At 37.3% G+C, this 13,520-nt stretch overlaps 1 protein-coding gene across 3 annotated transcripts in view; it reads right to left on the minus strand.

The window, feature by feature from the left end:
* Positions 1 to 13,520, minus strand: part of LOC135473760 (uncharacterized) — a 129,263-nt gene that overhangs the window by 16,959 nt on the left and 98,784 nt on the right. For all 3 annotated transcript variants that reach the window (XM_064753644.1, XM_064753643.1, XM_064753641.1), the window contains 2 exons: positions 12,765 to 12,947; positions 1,258 to 1,470 (listed from right to left, as the gene is read on the minus strand). In XM_064753644.1, the coding sequence (XP_064609714.1) occupies positions 1,258 to 1,470; positions 12,765 to 12,947 (396 nt within the window). The remainder of the gene's footprint in view (positions 1 to 1,257; positions 1,471 to 12,764; positions 12,948 to 13,520) is intronic.

Here is a 13,520-nt window from a genome sequence, read left to right on the forward strand (position 1 = left end):
TCGCTTTATGGCACTATAACCTGGACAATGTCTTTTGCTAAAAAAAAGTTTCGAGAAATATGACTTACAAAGTTTTGTGAAAGTGGCCTGTGAAGAGAAACAAATTTAACCACCTGACAAAATACTGGACAAACTTTGCTAGCTTTAAAAGATGCCGACAAGCCATAAGAATAGTACCATTCTGCTATCTATGTGGATGGTGTGAAATTTACTGAAAATTACTGAAATGGTCTGTGAATACAGTAACAGCCTAAAACCTTTCCAATACCATTCTACAGGCAAACTATCAGCAAACTAATGGCACACTACTGGAAGACTGCTGACAACCTCCAGACTGTTGTGTACTGTACATGTTTAGTATGGTAAAATATACACTACATGCAGAATTTATTTTTCAATAGCTACAGTTCAGAATATTGATCTGAGCTTGACACTGTCTCCTGTTCCCTTTCAATATTGTGGTTGCGCAGAAGCTAGATCAGTCTATATTTAACAATCAAGATGAAAATGGCAACTTTCCCCCAGGCTATTCCAAATTTAGCTGGAAAACCTTCCCCCAACAATGTTACATGTACCTACATGTAATCATGATATTAACTGGAATAGGAAATCAAATCTGAGACATCAGCAGTCTGAAAATGGCTGGTATGGCCAGCACATGTGAATCATATGCCTGATGTAACAGCTAGCTTTAAAAGATGTGCTGAAAAGTGTCAAAAAAAAAACAAAAAAAACACAGGACTGAAATAAAAACCTCCTTTGCTTCTGTTATACATTTATATATACTGGAACAAGACATCACACATGTATGAAAGACACTATGAAGGACTCTTACATGTCATTTTGTAAAGTTATTTAAAATTATTGTTATCTGGGACTACACTTTCTGTGTATGGCACAGATTCGTGTATAGAAAATTGGCTGAAATCACCCTGTGTGTATAGAAAAAAAAATTTAATTAAAAATTATTTTACTTTGTCCCATTTCCATGTTTTTATGATATTTCTGTTTTTCTAGGCTTTCTGATCATGTAAATATGTCTTCAACAGGAAATAATCGACCAGGATACCAGGATAATCCACATTTTCCACAAATTAGATGATTATCAAGTATACATTTTTATTTTCATATCCTCCTCTGACATTGAAAACAAGTTTATCCTGCCAATAAAACAATCAACACCGATGTGGCCTAAATACAGTCAAATATGTGTATTATCAAGCACACAGGTACAAAGAAAACAGTCAGCATACATACCTTGATGTAGTTTTGGCAGGCTGACAGTGGTAGACCCACCAAGCTGACCCCATTAATGGAGATGATCTGGTCGCCTATGTTGAGCTGGCCACACCTGGCCGCTGCCCCGTTAGGGGCCATGTTGGCTAGCACCACTGTGGGGACCATGGACCCCCAACCTGACTCCACAATCACTACCCCAAGAACCTCACTCTTCAGCTTTGGGCATATCACCTGAAACAGACAAGCAACGATCAATTTATATATGAGCAGGAAGGTTCTAAACTACATTTTTATTTCCCCAATACATAAAAATGATGAAACATTTTGACACCTTTTCAAGGAGGAGACCAAAATACACAGCATATGAATTAATGATCACAATTTAATGCAAATTCAGCAAAACTGGAGCCATATTGAGGTGAGCAGAGCAAAGTGAAGTGTAGAAGTTTGCCCTCATGTTCATAACCATACCACAAAACACCTCATTAAAATCATTCCGTCAATACACTGTAAATGCAGGTATCTACCTGAACAAAAAGCTTTTTCAACCTACAATTAAACATGAATGCTAAATATATGTACATGTACATCACACATTGAAAACTTCATTTCTGGATGTAGATCAAGAGATCACTAAAATTAAAAGTTAAAACTATTACAAGAAAATAAATTGTTCCCCTGGATTGATATTAGCATCTACTTTTACCAGTTTCATCGTTTAATTTAAATGATAAAGATTTCTCAATAATAGATATTAAATAGTTCCTCTCATGTCTCATGGAGATGCTTATCTTCCACCGATTGTGTGTAATTCAATGATACTTCAAACGGGTGCGGAACAACATAGACATGTCGTAGTGATGGTAAATCATCATTAAACTGTATCAATATGCCCATTTATCCATGACTGTTCTATTACTGACATATATACAGCCTCACTACACCGTGACAACTAGGCCCAGTGTGTCTGTAGTTATCCCGTTATCACACGCTTAAGAGCTGTGCAATTTTGTTACAAAGCATCTATTAAGCCTCCAGATATATTGAGAACCAAACACATAAATTTCCATCAAGCATTCCAGTGTTTTAGCTGATAACAGCCAGCCTTCCTTGATCTGTTATTTAATTTCTTGCCTGATCAAATGGCAAGCATTAATGTAAACCTGGGTAGGGGGACAAGAAAATCTATCATGCCAACAGGTAGCCAGGGAGCCATCGCCTGTACATCCCCACTCTGATGGACAGCATAGGAAATTGCTGGAATTAGATTTACTGCAGGCTGCTGGCATCTAACAGAAAAAGGGTTGAAGCCCTGAGCCCTGGCCATGGGGACTGCATTAAACATGACTGAACTACATGATGTACCCAGCAAAGGCAGACATTCAACTGCTAAACACACCAGGGGACGTGAATCTCCAGACGCCTCACAGCCAACAGTCCACCCAAAACTGAGCGACTGCGATCTCAGACTGCTCTAGCAGGCTCCAAATACCACAGCCAAAAAATTACCCATAAAGCATTAAAAGATTCTGGATATCAGCATGGGGCCAATCACACAACTAACAGTACATACCAAAATATTTACATGTAGACACCCAGGTTTTGAAGAAAATGGTGACTTCAACAATGCAGAGACATATCAAAAGTAAGAAGATATGAGAAAAGTGAATCAATAAAATAATGGTTTTCTACATTCAAGAGATGATTAACGTTAGGTAACTCAATATGACAATATTTTAACTGCATCAAGATTTGACAAAAATGAAAAGTATCCAAGTCTTGGCTTTCCTTTAATATGGTTAGGGCAACACACAGACCTGTCAACAGTGCTTAATGGTCCGAAGCATCAATTAGCGCAACACTCTCAACAGGTCCAATGGGGCATAGGGCATGATCAGCTTTTGTAAGTCGGTACAACCCCTTCAGCCAAACCAACTAACAAGACCATAATCCAATGAACCAAACTCTACTGCCACCTTAATACCAGTGTGTTGTACTCAGTAGTACTGTCATCGCAAACATCTGTAAACAGCAGCAATGACCAGACAGCTATATGATTTCAAAAAAGTTCATTTTTGACAAAATTCAACAAAATTTCAAACTTAATCAGAATGCTTAGCTTTTGGCCATTAAAATTTTTTAAATTTTAACACATCTGTCTTCAGACAAAATTAATCCAGTAGCAAAAATTACAATTACTTCCTCTTAAAAATAAGCTGTGCACCTGCATTTCTAAGTTTCGCTTTTTGCAATCTGCCCTTGAACTCAGGTTCTTCAGCTGCAACAACCAACTCAATATGTACACTTCAGAAGGCCAAGGAAAAACAGAAGGCTAACTTTCAATGATCCAACGAGTCTTCAAGACTTAAGGACCTTGCTTTGAATGAGAGGTGAATTGACAGGTGGAACCACTATGGCAACAAGCATTGCGTAAAGACTTAGCCTTACAATTGTCCAATATTTGAGAAAAGCCTGCAGGGTCAGGCGTCAGAGACGTGAACAGAATGAAATCACCCGTCGGCCACTAATTTCCTTGATTCCACAAACAGTGCTGATTGATTTGCAACCTCTTCTTGTATGAACCACTAGGCAAAACAGGATTTCAGGACAGGAACTAAGTTGAGAGATGTCGAAGGATCGGACATTTTGTCCCCAAGGCAAATAATGGAGGAGGAAGCCATTAAATACCAACACCTTCAATCTGTCGTTCTTAATTTTCACGCCTATTGAGCAGTGATACTTGCCCAGGGGCGGTGTTGTAAAATGTGCACAATTTGAAGGTGTAATGACATGTCCTGGTGAGCACTACTAAGCCTGGTGATCAACCCTTTAAGTGAAGGTCACGACCTTCTTCCTGGAGATCTGGTCCATAGCTTTCACTTTGTCATCACACATCTGTTTGCACTAACATCCCATCAGGAACATGCAACAACTGTTGTTTAACACCTTGTTTAAATTAATTTCATGCTGGAAGATTACTCTAAATTCACTTTATAGAACTATGGATGAACATGTATATTGTATTATCATTCCTTTTGAGGTATATTCAACAAGTTGATACAAGAAATTTCATCCAATGAACCCTTACATACATGTAAGATGGTACACATATCTGTCAGGCACATGAATATCCACATGTATACACCCTTTCATGCACATGTAACTGATGGTGTAGGGTGCTATTTTTGAAAGATCATCAATATTCCAGCATTAAAGGGTAATATTATTGAGCACAATAGTAAACCTTGCAATTAATCAATATAATGCTTTCCCAAAGCGCTAATTTGCACAGTTTAATGGTATTATTTTTCCTTAATGAAACTGGCAGAACTTTTGCTAGATTCAGGTCCCTGAGCGGTGCTCAAATTGAGCTTTAGCCAGGTGTAGGATAACGATGATTCTGATAAGGACACAGTGGTTATCGCTAGCTGCTTATCACTGTCTATCCCAGACAGAAATATCACCTATATCTGAAACTCACAGCAGGCAGCGGCAGAAAATGTACACACAAGCAAAGTTGATGTGACCGTAGGTATGACCATAAACCCAATATTTACAAGAGAAAGCTGCTGTGCATTTGGCGTGTATATTGCGAGAGAGAAATCAACACATTACCGAGTCTAGGCAAATGTTTATTTGGGGTATTCACACCATGGAATACAGCTATCCAACAGATAAATATTTACAAAAGCCCTAATGAGGATAATACTGCCTGGTGTCCTGAGAATCAAATCAAACTGTATCCCTCATGGTACAGGCAACCTGCCAGGAAACCGGTCCAAAATGAGCCCAGATCAGTCTGCATTAAATCCACAATGTAACAGTTTCCAAGTCAATTAGAACATGTTCACACATTATAAACACTGCAATGCAGCACTCATAATACTTGGTCTGGACGAAATTACAAGTTCTCTTTACATGGACGTCAACCACATGATCTACAATTAGCAAAACTACAGGGTGTCTGCAGATTCATTTGGAATTATTTATTTGCGCAGTGCGCAAGCAAGCCATTTCAAGCCATTTCAGTACTCAAAGAGGCCTGGCAAGATCCAGCTGGGCCTGACAAGATCCAGTTGGGTGTGGCAAGATCCAGGTGGGCCTGATTTCTAAACAAAAAAGACAACTACACCTTCATTTACTGCATGCATATGAAGTCACATTGCACATAAAATGCAACATTGTACAGTGTTGCATTACAGGCCAGTTTTACATGCAATGTCTTTCAAAAGCACTTTGCCAAAACATTAAGCAGGGAAAAATCAAATGGAAACTAATGTGACAGTGATGAAGTAACTTTTTAATGCAATTATTACTTTTTGGTCCCACGGTTAAAAAACTAACAAGAAAAGTTAGTTATCTCCCACGAAACTCTGTAAACCTTCTTACATACATGTAACAACCTTAAAAAGTTTATGGCAGAATAAGAACACTCACTGTAAGAAAAACACAATCTGATGATTTTAACAGCGAGAGTTAAGGAGTTTTTGTATTTTTCCCGCACGCATGTTTAAGTCGTGCACCTCATCTTGTGTGTTGGGTTTTCAGTTCTAGGTATGCCATCCTAACCACTAACACAGCTATGCCAAAGATTTCTTCAGACTGGAGAAATAGCCTCACCGAAAATAGTGCATTTTTAAAAGATTACATTTTTCCATAGAATATCCCTCCATTTTTAGTTTTCAAACAAACCTTTAAGCATATTTCTGAGATCAATAAACTGTTAGAATCAAGATACATGAGAAAATTTTTTTAAATTTTAGGGCAACTACATGTACAGTACATGTAAGAGAAATAAAGGTGACAGGATTTCTAAAAAGCATCAACTGTAATGGTAGTCAACATGTTCAAGGCTTATATACAGGAAATGGGAACAGTTTGTGCCCAACAGCTTACAATGTATGTTTTTCAATCTCTAGGACCAATGCAATGTACAAAGTTGCAGGTCAAATCTGATACCTGGCCTGGGACAGTGAGTATGGGGACCCTCTTGCCATTTCAATGTTCGTTGGGCCAGGCTGAGAATAAACAACTAATGATGCTTGTGTGTCTGTTTGAGAAGTCTAATATGTCTTCCATCAATATGGAATGCATATCTGTATAACACAGGTGTGCAACTGTGTCAGTAATTTACCAAAGGTCTGTGGTTCATCCCAGGTACTCTGTTTCCTCCACCCATGGAACTGACTGCGATTGTATAGCTGAAAAATGTCTTAGTGTGACGTTTAACACACAAAAAAAAAAAATACCTGAACAGAAAATGGAGATAAATTTCACAAACCAATGTTGAATTATATTGGCCAGCTATACAATTAAATGCCTGGTATACAGAAAATACTGTAATTTCAGAAAAACGCTTCACTGTTTGACACTTGAACCAGCTGTGAATCCCAGAGGCTTGACTATAAAAACTGAGTCTGAAATTGACAACCAATTCTAATGTAATGAAGATGTCCTCTCCAGTTCACTCAGACTGGAAGAAAAAAATAGAATTTTAAATACATGACTGTACACACTAGATTTTTATATCATGACAAGCAGCAGGCTCCTTATCATTGGGAATATGTGCTAAAAAACATTTCTATTTATCACCAAACCTGGCAAAATTAGTCATCCGATCAGACTTGTATCCCAAAAGGGAGGGAGAAAAAAATGATGGCGACAGCATGATTGGGATTTCATGCTTTCAATTGTCTAGCTCCAGGGCAACTTTACAGTAATTTGATCAACAGGATGCCAACAGCATTTGAAAAAATTAACAGGGTGCCAAATTGGGCAAAAATGTAACCAGATCTTGCTCGAAACTGCTCTAATCTAACAGGTATTAGGCTAAGGAAGACTGATATTTATCCAAGATCCCTGTGAACAAGCTGGGAGAGGAAACACAACACTTTTCTAAATTGATTTAAAGACACTCAGACATCCTTGGGTTTCCAGCAAATGGAGTTATAGGGTTAGGGTTAAAGATCAGTGGAAATTAAGGTACAAAAGTGACAGGTCTACTGGTGCGGAGCTAACTTTCCCACTAAAAGTTCCCTCATTTCCCCAGCTCATTTTTCCATATCAAGAACAATGCCATCAGACATGCAAAAAAACAACATATCTTTGTTATTCATGAAGATTGTTTTGTGTCCAAACTACTCTGACTATCATTGGTTAAGCTAAGAAACTATACAAGAACAGGTAGTTTTCCATTTCTATTTATTTTATTCAACCAGGGTGAATTGGGAAACCATCAACCTTTGGCAAGTTAATAATGAACTTTCTCACATGAGACATGCTCTTCTAGAGACATTAGACTACATAAATGGACAAATGAGTATTGGGGACTGCTTACTGTCACTGAAGCCCCACAATCAGTCAGAATAGGATAATCTACAAAGTCCCTTAATTTAATAAACGCACCTTATGTACTCTAGAGACTAAAAGGCAAGCAACATATAACACCTTCAACCACAACACTGTTTGTTCCCTCAAATTGACCTCATGTTCTATACAAGCATGTAAATTACATATTCAATGAAGAATATGCTACTGTACCATTCCACACAAATTTCTGGCTGACTGCTATCCAGTAGATGGAGGGTACCAGCCAAAATCAGCGATGCAAGTGAACATTTGTTAAGTGTCAAATGTTCTTAAATATATGCAATGAAAATGGTTATAAAATGGCTTTTGCACTAATCAAGCAACAAGAAATAGGCAACAGGACAACACAAAAAAGTTCTGTAACCAATCATACTTTCACAGGAGCCAATTGTTTAGTTGGGGACAAAACTGCCACATAAATAACATTGTAGCTTTCTTAACTAATGTGAACAGCTGGAAGGTTTGTCATTATGTAATGGCATCAGACTTCATTTTTAGGTCTCCATATGTATGGTACATTTAAATACTATATGCTGTGAATTCATAAAACATTTTATAGCTACATGTAGTTATTTTGGTACCACCACTACGTGATGACAGGCTGGTAAAATGTTCAACAAGAGTTCATGTACGAAATCATTTGCATAAAATAGTACAGCAGCCTGTATTGAAATGACCAACTTAACAAAAGGAAGACAAAAGGCTATATAGATTTCCACGACTGCATGACATTAGGCCTGCTTATGCACTTATAATACAACACATCTGTAGTGCTGCCATTTTTACCGAGTTGCCAAGGGCACACTCGATAAATCCATGTGCATGTATGTATGACGTGGGGATCTTACAGATATATTTAGATACACGCAAACGCATCTCTTGGCTTTGTGCTGAAACAAGGAGAAAGCTCTATTTGCATCCAACCATGTATACTTGAAAACTTTATACACATGGACCTGTCTATGCCCCTTTAATTCAGAAACATCAATATTCATGTAATTTTAGCAAGATACACAAGTGCCAAATTTATGTTCATTACAGGTTAGGTTTGACTTAGTTCTAGGTGCAGTGATAAATACATAAGTAAATTCAGAGCATGAGAATAGCCAACTGCAGGCATATACTCTCTTACATGTAAAGAGATATGGAAAAACACAGCCAAATGTCATAAAGGTTTTTTTCAGACAATAAAAAAAATTACTCATGATAAGAGGACGATAACAATAGAAATTTGATAACTGATTATGGTTAATTAAATAATAGCAAAATCACTGCAGAAAATTTAATAAAGACAAAATCAATAAATTTTATTCAAGCTCACAATATTTTGTTTTGGCCCATTAAGTTTTCTGGGCAAAATCAATTCTAAATTTGATAGAAAAGGCCATTAGGCTTTTATAATTCACCTGATTGGACTACTATGAATTTTAAAAATGGCAGGCACTCACATGTTAAAAACTTGTTAAGATACTCTCACAAATCTCTGAGAGAGTCGGATTGCATTCTGATAATGAATGAAAGACACAGATCTGTGCAGTAACCAAAACCCCTTACCTCTGTAGTTAGTTCATTAGAATAGAAAGACATACATGATTCTCCAATCGCAACAATTAGATACGTTCTTGCAAAAGAAATAAGTAGATAATACAAGTTTAGCAGTGTTTATCAGATAAACATAATTTTTGACCTGAGAAAGTAGGTTAAAGGTCATTCTACTTGACCTGCCAATAAATCCATGTGTCAAGTTTTCAGTCATTTTTTAAACTTTTTGGAGATACTTATATATAATGTTAGCAAATGAAAACATATACTGTGACATAAGGTGGTCAATCAAAGGTTACATAAAATATTGGAAGACATTCACTTTGAACAGGCTACCTCCTCAAAAGAGAAAAAAAAATTCCACACATAAAACGTTGTAGGCTACAAAAAAAAAAGATTTCATGTTTTTTTTCTCATCCATCATTTAGGAAGGGCACAACATTGCCAAGCCCTCACTTGGTAAGAAAGGGTATAAAACTGTCATAACGATTTCAGAATGTTGTGTGATGGAGTTGTGTATGGGATGTTTTACATGGTTCAGGTGCTTCACTGTTAAGTAATGCATCCATTATTCATGGTGGACGGGTGGGTGCAAACTGCTGGATGGTAAAGTACCATCCATGTAGAAAAGGTGCAATATTGTTGAATAATGGGTGCAGGACTGTTGGGTAATGCAGCCATCACCTATGTAGGATAGGGACAACACTGTTGGGTAATGCAGCCATCACCTATGTAGGATAGGGACAACACTGCTGGGTAATGCAGCCATCACCTATGTAGGATAGGGACAACACTGCTGGGTAATGCAGCCATCACCTATGTAGGATAGGGACAACACTGTTGGGTAATGCAGCCATCACCTATGTAGGATAGGGACAACACTGTTGGGTAATAACAGCCATCATCCATATAGAAGGAACAAGAATGCTGAGTAATGCAGCCATCATCCATGTAAGGTGGGTTGAAGACTGCTGAGTAATGCAGCTATATGTATCATCCAGGCGTACATTTCACCCCTCGTGAATGTAATGTTCACAAATCAAATTCATGCGTATTAAATCGCAACAACAATGCGGCAGATATACTTTTTAACCCTTCTCAAAAATCACTTCAAATAAAAACACCAATGCAAAAAAAACATGTTTTAATTACGGTAACCTTTCACTTGTGTCATTAAAAGAGAGATGTTAGGAATTTCCAAAAAAGGGGCTAAGGTGCCCCAGAGGGAAACAAAAGACATGTTTAGTGTGTTAGTTTGCGTCATTAAGAGGAAAATCTTGCATGCTCTACTTCAAGATAATGAGGTTATTAAGGATATAGCATTTTTAGCTTGTGTATAATCCTTGATGTGTTCTGTATATTTTTTGGTGATCAGGCTTTTTTTTAAAGGTTTCCCTACTGCGCTGTAAAAAAAAATTGAAGACTTCAACAAATGTCACATATATGGATATAATATTGGTGACAGGAGCAATCTTTAATTTATTGAGTTTGACAGCTGTTCAAGACTGAGGCCCTGTTCTGATCATCAGACGATGTGGATTTTCCAGTTGTGACGCTGTAATTCAGAGAATTAAGGTGTGTTTGTTCAGAAATTCTCACTATAAGTGACTGTTCTTTTACATCCGCTTTCTTTGAGCACATCAGGCATTTCATTGCCAGCCATTTTGCCGGGAAAACCATGATCAACGACATGGGTTGACATAAAAAGATGGAATAAACGGGTCATCATTCGGAAACCCTATGCAAGACTACATTTAAGCTATATTAATCTGCAACTTGAGGTTTACTGGCTAAATAATTGCTGTAATGTGAATGCCAAACAGTGGATCTGATATTAAATACGGACTTGTACAAAAATAAAAAATGAAATCGGGCTTTGGACTTTATTTCCTGCCATGTATGGCATCTAAGCACATTTTATACTTCTTTGACATACCGTCCTGTTTTCTACATGTATTTGGTGTACAAAATACACCAAAAATCGTACAAGTACCATAGGCAGGCCTGATCATCCATGTTGGATAGGTGTATGATTTTTCCCTGGTACACCTCCCATCCATTTTGGATTGTTATACAAGTACCAAATGGGTGTAAAAATGTCAGAGAATCCAAGAACTTATCCAACAGGGATTGCATCTAGATGCAGATCATATTTGTATACATGTATGTAGGGAATTATCTTTCAATTCTCCATCAGCCAATATTTGGTGGTAATTTTTCCTTAACCACAATTACATGCATATACACATGCAGCCTGTTCAAATATAAGCCATCTGGCAAATTCACAGATACTTGAGCTTTAAACAGGACAGGATGTTTCCTGGGGTACAATAAGGCTTACTGGTATTTCATGTAAAACAGAAAAGCAGAATCACAATTCTCTGTTCTAATTAAGATTTGCCTATGATTACAGCTTCCATAAAAAGCACAGATTTTTAACTTCAAAGACTGGGCTGTGGCTACAAGGCTCCAGAAATCTGACTTACTGTAATGAATTTGTCATTTAACACACATATAATATCATTATGTTCTTAGGAAAAAATGCATTCTAATACAAACACACTTGTGATGATAATTAGTGTTAAAAGTTTCTTCACATTTTGTACGTTCTGTACTATATTCACGGAAAGGGCTGATCATGTACACAGTTTTTAAGACACGCAGACAGCCACTGCCTTCATTTAATCTATCATGATTCAGTTAAAAATGCAGATTGACTACTTACATAGATAAACTAATCATGAGAACAACAATGGATCTACTAAAAAATACATTTGCACATCGCTCACAAGTATCTGTTTTAGTCTTGTTCCAAGCAACCGTGATCACTTTTAAGAAAACAAAAACATGTTCCTGCCAAGTAAGGACTTCTAATTAAGTCTACCACTGTGTCCTTCTTGGAAGTTCCATACAGTAACAGGCATCTCCAGCTGTGCATTTGCTTTATGTCCTTTTCAAGGAAAACAATTCAGCAGTCTTTAAAAGGCTACATGGGCTTTTTAAAAATTTACTGCTTTGAAATTGTAGGTTTCATCCTCCTTCATTATCTCGTATTATTTTATAGATTCCAAAAATCAGACAGCAGACCTTTTCCTAGTACGTCATAGAGAGTTTTTCTGAGAGGACGACTTGTAGCAATTCGTGGAACCAAACTCCTCAAAAGCTTGAGACAAGCCTACATTGCAACTGCTCAATTTTCACTTGTCTCCATTACATTAAATTGGCTATGTACATAGCTGCTCCCACAAAAAGAAACAGTTAGCACTAGGGCTCTGTGTGTGTGTTAATTTAATTCCTTGAATTCATTCCTGGTCTGTATCAAGCCAAAGTCTCAACTGAAGGTCTTGTATAACATACATCTGTACATGTATATACACAAAACAAATGGTTACAGCACTTTTAAACTTTCTTGTAAAACTATCTTTACAGCATGTATTTGTTACAGTAGCATTTTTTTGTCTTTTAAGAATCTTGTAAAAAAAAAAAAAAGGCCTTTTACAACAAGGGTCTGGAGAATAACTGTTACTCAATCTACTCAATCAAAAGACTCCACAACATTTTGACTTCATAGTTCTGCAACAAGTTTCCACCAAACAAACCACATCAGAGCTTACCTCTTTATGGAAGTCCTTGTTGGCAAAAAGGTTAAGCTCCTCGCCATAAATTTCCTGTTGATTCAGCACATCCTGATAGTCCATTTCCTTCATGATTCCTGGGTCTTCGATTCCATTGGCCTTGAGGAATTCCAGGTATGCAACCTGGAATGCCTGGCCAATGGACTGTGCTATCAACTGGGCCTGGCAAAATAGAGGAGAATCACCATTTAAGCAAGATGTAAAGCAATTTGAGTAAAAAAAAGTGATACATGATGGACGTAAAAGATAATGTAAGCAGATGATAGCCTTAATTGTTTCTGGTTAAAGACAACCATTCCTTACACCCTGCAACATGAATGGAAGTTTTCTCCTCAACAATAATAACAATATCTCAATGATTCGCATAAATATGTTTTTAGGACATGACAGAGACTCTTCTGGCCGAGCATCAGCACCTGTGTGAAATCATGTACAAGGCTGACACTAGCCATCATTAAATACGATATGAAAATAATGGGCAAATCTAGAAACAGCTCAACTTCAATCACCTCTAGAAACAAAATGTAAGTTCATTCACACCAACAAAAAGCAGACGGAAATGGTAGGACAGCAACTGAGAGCCAAACCAAACAAAATCCTAGAACCACTTACGAGACAGACATGTCAAAAAACACAACAAATCTTATAGATTCATCCTCAACTGCCTTAGCTTTCAAAACGTGTACCAGAAGAGGTAGTGTAAAACCAAAATCTGAGACCACAAGGAAAAACAAA

The sequence above is a fragment of the Liolophura sinensis genome, chromosome 8 (assembly GCF_032854445.1).
Source record: "Liolophura sinensis isolate JHLJ2023 chromosome 8, CUHK_Ljap_v2, whole genome shotgun sequence".
NCBI lineage: Eukaryota > Metazoa > Mollusca > Polyplacophora > Chitonida > Chitonidae > Liolophura > Liolophura sinensis.